Genomic DNA, 7971 nt, shown 5'->3' with positions numbered 1-7971 from the left:
GTGGCTCGTCTCAGTCGAGTACCCGCGGGTTCCCTCAGGCAATGCACTGAACAATGAAATAGGGCTCTATAATGTTCAGGAGCACTCATGGACTCACGGAAAACCGTTTTGCACCAGAATACAGGAGACCCACGGGAGGCTATTGCGATCTTGCCTAAACATGAACAGTGATAGGAGATGATGATCATTGTCTTGATAACGATAAACAAACGAGCAAACGAACAGACAAACAAACAAACAAACAAACAAACAAACAAACAGACAAACTAACAAGGAAACAACAGCATGTCGTGTTAGGTGGTGTTTTTACGTGCAGACGTCAACTCTTGCTCTTGTTTCACACGGAAAAGAAACAAAATGCAACAGCTCTCACTTCCAGATACTAAAGGATTGACCAAACAGGTAGCATTCACGTAAAAACGTTTAGAAATCAGACACAGAAATGTGTAGCTCTTAATTGTAATGTAAGTAAGTAATTCTTTATTTAATGCGTGACCACTCCGATTCTGCGAACAGCCTGCTCGCAGACTAAGAAATATGCAGGTACTCTTGCCTCGAGCTTCGTTTTGCCAAATAATTTAATAGAAGAGTACGGTACCGGAAGTCACTTGGTGTAAATAATAATAAACCAAACTGGATGGCGACTGGCAGATTTATAAGCTGGTATGTTATCCAATAGGGCCAGGGCTCAGGGGAAGATCCAGAAATTCCAGAAAGGAGGGGGGGGGGGGGGGAGGAGGTTGTACACCTTAATATCTTTCGACGCCATTGGCGTGGATGGCGAGCGCCACAGGCGAGACCCTCTAGGAGGGTGGGGGGTCATTCCTCCCTGGAATTTGTTTTTCTGATTCTACCCTCTAGTAAAACAGCATTTCCAGCATTCCCGACATTTGAAAAGTGTTCGTGAAGGCATGATATTAAAACTGTAGTTTACCTTATTCAGCTGAACCAGAAAACCAAAGAAAAAGAATGCAAGCGCGAAATGCAAATTATCTTTTTCTAATTTGACAATCAGCCAATTCGTGGAGGTGAAACAATTTCTTATAAAACAATTTTATTTTAATATTTTTATGAAGAGTCAAACAAATAACAAAAAATGCCACTCAAAGGCGGGGGGGGGGGAGGGGGTGCAATTAATTCTAATTTATCGGTATTGTATTAAAAGATGGCTCGTAAAATTTAAATTGTAAGCTGACATAAGCTGAAATATGACGTGTGAGCATTTGCTGGTATCAGCGCTCAATGCATAAAAGGACCCCCCGTAATGACAAGGCCGTTTTGGCTTGATAGGGTTTGGTCAGAAAGGTTCATCTCTATGTTTGTGATAAACGATATGTCTGCATACTCATGTAGCTTCATGCCCGGAGTCTCAACTCGTTTATACACTGTTTGAGAGAGAAACTTGAAGTGAGAAATTGAGACAGAACTGCAGCTGCCCAAGGGTTACTGGAAACCTTCTCAAATGTGAAAAAAAAGAAACAGGTTTATATTCTGGTTGTTCATGTATTTTTATCCAGTACAGGTACTAAATTTGTCCCGAAAGAGAAATTTAATTTGACGTCACTCTTAGCAAATGGTTGCGGCATGGCACCAAGCATCACTGTCCTCAAAATAATACTGCCTCGTGCGCGTTTCAGCCTCTTTTCGAGGCCAGGGTGTATGAGTCTCAACTCGTTTATACACTGTTTGAGAGAGAAACTTGAAGTGAGAAATTGAGACAGAACTGCAGCTGCCCAAGGGTTACTGGAAACCTTCTCAAATGTAAAAAAAAAGAAACAGGTTTATATTCTGGTTGTTCATGTATTTTTATCCAGTACAGGTGCTAAATTTGTCCCGAAAGAGAAATTTAATTTGACGTCACTCTTAGCAAATGGTTGCGGCATGGCACCAAGCATCACTGTCCTCAAAATAATACTGCCTCGTGCGCGTTTCAGCCTCTTTTCGAGGCCAGGGTGTATGAATTAGAAAAGAAAAATTCTGTAATGACAGTTTCTTTTCACCGAGGAGTATCATGGCTATCTCTAGCTCTTTCCAGCTGATTATTTCTAACACACTTCCGGTTTGTTAGCTTCCGGTCATTTATTTGCCTTACCATATTTGGACGTTTTCTGTGACGTATAATCGAGAGTGAGAGCTTGGGACTAGTAAATACACAACAAAACTTCTTTTGGTGAAAGAGTTGGTGATCTCAATGTGAAAAAGTTTACCTATTTATTGTTGAAATTTAGGCTTATTCAAGTCGAAAAGCCGTGATCATTGAAAAGAAGAGTATAAAGTAAATGGCCGCTCAACCACCTTCATCGGCTGTGCGAGCGTTACAGCTGGAGCTAAAGAAACTTACCGAGGAACCAGTCGAAGGATTCGTCGTCAATGTGCCAGATGAGAGCAACTTATTCGAATGGGACGTAGCGATTTTTGGTCCTCCAGGTACTCTTTACGAGGGTGGTTACTTTAAGGTAAGTCTGTAATCTAACAGAGCAGAATTTCTTGTTTTGGAAAGCAAGCGTTGCTAAGTTTTTTTTGACATGCCTCATTTTCGCTACAGGCACACATGTCCTTCCCTCCTGGCTACCCATACTCACCACCAACGTTTCGCTTTCTCACGAAAATGTGGCATCCTAATATATACGAGGTAAGATAGATCTTAAGCCGGTTGCAATTCTTTTCTACGTATTTTACTCTTGTAATTTTTATTGAGCGGCTGATGATTTATTCTCGATTCTTTAGTCCGGTGATGTGTGTATTTCAATTCTACATCCACCGGTTGACGATCCGCAAAGTGGTGAATTACCTTCCGAGCGATGGAACCCGACACAAAATGTCAGGTACGTATAAAATAGCCTTCCAGTCAGTTTTTCTTTTACTGAAAAAGACTTAGGCTTTCTAGTGTTCAAGAAGGTATCCGTTACATACAGAAATAGCTTTCAACTAGATTGTAATACCGTCACAAACCAAACGCCATATTATTTTTGGTACAAGAAATGTACATACGTTAAAGCATACGACTTATATTGGATTTCTTCTTGATATCTCGAATGTTATTTTGCTTGCTTTTATGCCAGAAAGTGTTTTTCAGCTTGTCTATCAAAGGGAGACTGTCAAGGTTTTGTATTTTGGACGCTTGAATGATAATTCTATGCTCTGGTGTGTTTATTTGTCGGCATGTTTTCTTGTCACACTGTCAAAACGTGGTTAGGTTTTTGCGTGTATTGTGGTCGTTCTGGTTTGCATTTTCAGCCCAATGAATTACGCACAAGTTCTTCTTAGCGATTGTACATTTAGTATAAGCTTAAAGATGTATCTATCACAAATCACTGAAATAAAACCAATCTCAGTTGGATCGTAGGAGCAGATATGTATATCAACATTAAAGTTTCTGAATAAACACCGGTTCTGAATTTTTATTAATTCTGCAGGTTGCCGGTAGTGTATTGTACAGTTTGACAGAATGTTGCACCTACCGCTCTAAAATTAAGTTCTGAGCCAAAAATGATATTCCTCTAATAGGCTGTGACAAATATTTTAATGCTTTCCAAATTTGCTTGCAATTAATAACATGATAATTGTGTATTGTAAACCTTGGATGCTAAAACAGAAATCCTTGTGACTGACTAGATCTAGGCAGTACAAAATTATTAGGAAATAAATCATAGCTTTAATTACTACTGTATTTGTTTCCAAAGGGTGAGAAAACTTTAGATTTAAAAATTATCTTTAAAAAAATTGTGTTTAATCAGTAGTCACTGGTAATTGGGGGAACATGTTTGATGTAGGACCATGCAGTGGTATTTTCCAGATTTTTTTCTTCACGCTTTCATGTATTGAAACAAAATTGTAGTTCTTGATGAGTATGGATAAAGAGACATGTGAAAAATGGAAACATAAACCACTGCATTCATAAACATCCTTCAAATTTGGCCATTTGAATTTTTATCCTGTCAAATATCTTTGATTTTTGCATGTAATTTATTACTGAGCCAGTGTTATGGATATTATTTGACACTGGACATTGGACACTGTATTTGGACATTGGACGTTAAACACTGGATTCCAAATCATTTAAACCCTGATTACCTTTGATTCCTGTGAAGCATAAAGTGGTCAATACTGTAGCAGTGTGTGCTTGGCATGTAACTTGGTGAATTAATGCAGCTTAGAGCATTAACCAGTTTTAAAACAAATCCACTTACAATGGCAAGAAATAGGAAAAAAACTGAATTAATTCTCTGATTGAAGACAGGACACTGGTAGAGGAAATAACCAAAATTGATGTTGTGTTCTGTGAAGCTTAGGTTTTTTTACCAAACCCCTCATTTGTGGGGAAATTCAGGAGCAATTAATAATTCACATTCCACTAATAATCAGATTGACACTTGTTGTACACAGCAGAAGCATAGCGAGCATTCCCATACAAAGAGTTCTTCCGCATTCTGGCTGTGTGTAAATTGGAGTGAAAGCAAAAAATTGACGAAGCAGAGGGTGGTGGGGCGAGAGTGGGAGAATGCTTGCCCGCAAACCTCTTGATTTTGAAAACCCGTCTGCCCAAGTATGGGGTTCCTGATTGGTGTGGCATCGTCATCACGATTGACAAGTGTATCCAATTCGCTTGAACGTTTTCAGGAATTAACTCAAGTGTGACTTGCACAATGCTGTGGTGGAAGGTTTGAGAAATTGTGCTAGCCTCAGTGAAGATTTATTAGACTTGAGGTGAATGGTATTCAATTTTACTCAGAAGACACCATCTGTTAGAGGGTAAAGACTTGGTGGCTGTATTACCGCTGGATTCGACAAAAGCTTTTAAAATCTTCCAGCTGCTGTTTCAATTGATCGAACGTGCTTGAAGATCAAACAGGAACCAGGGAAGGAGAACCAATCTTTGAAAGTCTTATTTTGCAACCTCGCTTAGCTTTACTGAGTCGATTTTTGTGCCCAGATAATGCCAGACCGAAATTTAGAAGCCAGTGACTGGTTGTTGTTTTCCTTACAAAAGTGAATTTACTCGCACTGACAATTTTCAAAGAAAGGCTTGTGATTTCTGGTTGGTTCTATAATTCAACGGTTAAATATTTTTAATTTTCTAGCAGCAAGAGAATGAAATAACCGTCAAGCCAATGAATGGTTGAAGTTAAACCATAGGAAAAGCTGGCCTTAAGCCGAACATTTGAATTTGATGTTGCCCTCCAAACGAGTATGTAGATAGCACTATAAAAAAGCTTGCAGTCAAATCTTTCTACACTATGAACAAACAGAAAGCATTTCTTTCCTTATTTCTGAACAATTGGGGGTATTTTATTGTTAGTGCTATTCTGGCACCTCTCAAAAATATAATTTTAGTGCTTGGTGACAAGTTGTCATTCAATAAATAAACTCAATGGTGAAAACCAGTGGGCGTTTTTCAAAATCAAGGGGTTTGCGGGCAAGCGTTCCCTCGCTCGCCCCACCATCCCCTGCCTCGTCAATTTTTTGCTCTTGCTCCAAGATATGTGTTGCCAGAATGCGGAAAAGCTAGGGTGAAGCATGGTATGATGATATTGTTCTTGTTTTTGACTTGGTTGAAGCTTCGTTTTGATCGTAGTAAAACTAATTTTAGTTCTAACTATCTTCTAAGATTCAAAAGTAGTCACAGCTAATAGTCACTTCTTTACTTTCATCTTTAGTTATAGTATAGCTCCATCCCAAATTTAATTTGGGTGTGCTAAATTATGTTGATTAAGTACAAAGCTTAAAATGACGATGGTTTACAAAAGTGAGCAATTAGATTTTAAAAAAGGCCCATTTTTCTGACAAAATACTTGTGTAAGTGAATCTTGATTCTAGTAATAAATTGTACAAGGAAAAATGTTTTAAATTTGGAATCTGGAAACAGGAGCTGCAAGCAAGTATAACTGCACTAAAAAGTTTATATTTCAGAAGTACAGTACAGACCAGTATCAAAGATTAGTTCGCTTGTATACTGAGGTGATTTTAAACAGTGTTAAGGTTTACTTACCATATACGTTACCTTCAGTGCACCTGTAGACTGAGGTGTCTTGCATCCAAAGAATGTAGTGCGTCCGGTTTAAACTGTAGATACCTAACTCCATATCAAATTAAAGCTTAAAGAGCTGGCTATTACACAATAGCAGGAACTTTAACATAAAATGAATTGTTGAATTTTTCACGACCTTTAAATGTGAGCATCCAAATCATCCTTTGGGTCCCTTTTGACAATTCATGTTATTTCAGACTTCTTGGTATAGTTTGATAGCCAGTGTTATAAGCTTTAATTCGATATGGGGTTAGGTATCTACAGTTTAAACCGGATGCACTACATCGCTTGGACATGAGACACCTCTAAGGGTATACGGTAACTTTAAATCAGGCTCTCCTTGAAAGTTATTTTGTCTTTCTCTTCACTTGATCTGATTAATATATTTGCTTGGCTTCCATGCTATATATACCTAATCATACCTTTTTGGCATGCTTTGTGGCTTATCAGGCCAAGTGAGCATGACATCATAGCCATATAAGGTCAGTGACTTGATGTCACAGGATATCAGGACAGTAGACACAGCTTCTGATTGGCTAATTGTGAATTGGGTATGGTAAAGAAACATATATTGTTAAACAATGTAAGTTGCTTTTTTTACGAAGATTCTAATAGTCTAATGTTAAAATAAAGGTTACATTTATATCTTCACAGAACAATACTGTTGAGTGTCATTTCCTTGTTAAATGAACCAAACACATTTTCTCCTGCAAATGTGGATGCCTCTGTGATGTTTAGAAAATGGAGAGAGAGTAAAGGAAAGGATAGTGATTATGAAAAAGTTGTTAAGTAAGTTGGATATTGGTTTCCACTGGGAATTGAAGTGTAAAAATACCTCAGCACAAGCATATGCTACATAAGCAAGAACAGAGGCTTGAGAACAAACGCACTAGTTAGCATTATGCATTGCACAACTAGTATGTAGACTACAATAATAGGACTGCTCCATACTGATTTAAAAAGATAAAAAAAATCATAATTGCGAGCAACATAAACAGTCTCACTGCAACAAAAAGCAGTGATACATAGTTAGGCCCAATTCCTTTCAGGCGTCTGCTTATGGAAGCTTACTGGTAAAAACAAAGGAAAAGTATAAATCCTAAGCCCTCAACGGATTTGAATGGGAAATTATGTCAGCTTATGAGAATGAGTAAATACAGAGTTCAAATGGTGGTTAGTAGAGCTGCCTGCTTACAAGAGTGAGCACTTTTTGAAGAGGTGACACACAGTATTTAATAATTTAATGGTTTAATATTTGCAGAAAACAAGTTCAACGTTCCAAACTGGAGGCCGAAAAAGAAAACATAAAAGTACCAACAACTGTCGATGAATACTGTGTAAAATCTAGACCCTCACGATCTGAACCTGAGGACTTAACAGATTTCTATGATGATGACTATGCCGATGATGTGGATGATGACGATGATGACGATGACTGCATGGATTATAGTGAAGACTCGGGGAATGAAGAGACGTGATACATGTGACTAAGGGCTGGACCTCTGTCACAATGTATATTTTGTACTGTGTAACATAAGAGACCCTTTGAACCATGGCAAGATGTACAAGAACCTACCTGGCTTAAAAAGCTTGGAAAAACCTTTTTCTTTTGTAAAACTATATTTGTGATACATTGAGCAGTGTGATACATGGGTGCAAAGACTGTAAGAGCTGCTACCCTTGGTTTTCACAAGTGTGGGATACTGTGGTATGCATGTCATGTTACTCCTTTGCACAGCTCTACCTTTGTGCAGTTATCAGAAAGTCATGGAAAGCTTTACTAGCTTTACTGTCAGTCATGAACTCCACCCCTTGAGATCGGAATTTTTTGAAAGTAGTGCCGTGTAGCCTTTCCTGTTTGTGGTGGTATCTATGTCATGAAATAAATTAACAACCTTAACCCTTAAAGTTCTTGTTTTATTCTCTGCTTGGAATGATGGATT

General features: G+C 38.3%; 2 protein-coding genes across 2 annotated transcripts in view; one reads left to right on the top strand and one right to left on the bottom strand.

Moving 5' to 3' along the window:
- The window catches only part of LOC145498777 (uncharacterized), a 127752-nt gene that overhangs the window by 36249 nt on the left and 83532 nt on the right, over nucleotides 1-7971 (bottom strand). The gene's annotated exons all lie outside the window — the stretch shown is intronic.
- Nucleotides 2163-7928, top strand: LOC145499141 (ubiquitin-conjugating enzyme E2 R2-like). Its single transcript, XM_081478766.1, has 5 exons — nucleotides 2163-2456; nucleotides 2546-2632; nucleotides 2728-2825; nucleotides 6683-6817; nucleotides 7290-7928. The coding sequence occupies exons 1-5, from the start codon at nucleotides 2280-2282 to the stop codon at nucleotides 7504-7506; spliced, it is 714 nt and encodes a 237-aa protein (XP_081334892.1). The 5' UTR covers nucleotides 2163-2279; the 3' UTR covers nucleotides 7507-7928.

Source organism: Orbicella franksi, chromosome 1, assembly GCF_964199315.1.
Source record: "Orbicella franksi chromosome 1, jaOrbFran1.1, whole genome shotgun sequence".
NCBI classification, from domain to species: Eukaryota; Metazoa; Cnidaria; class Anthozoa; order Scleractinia; family Merulinidae; genus Orbicella; species Orbicella franksi.
Note: the sequence above shows the minus strand (reverse complement) of the source record. Positions and strands in the feature narration are given on the sequence as shown.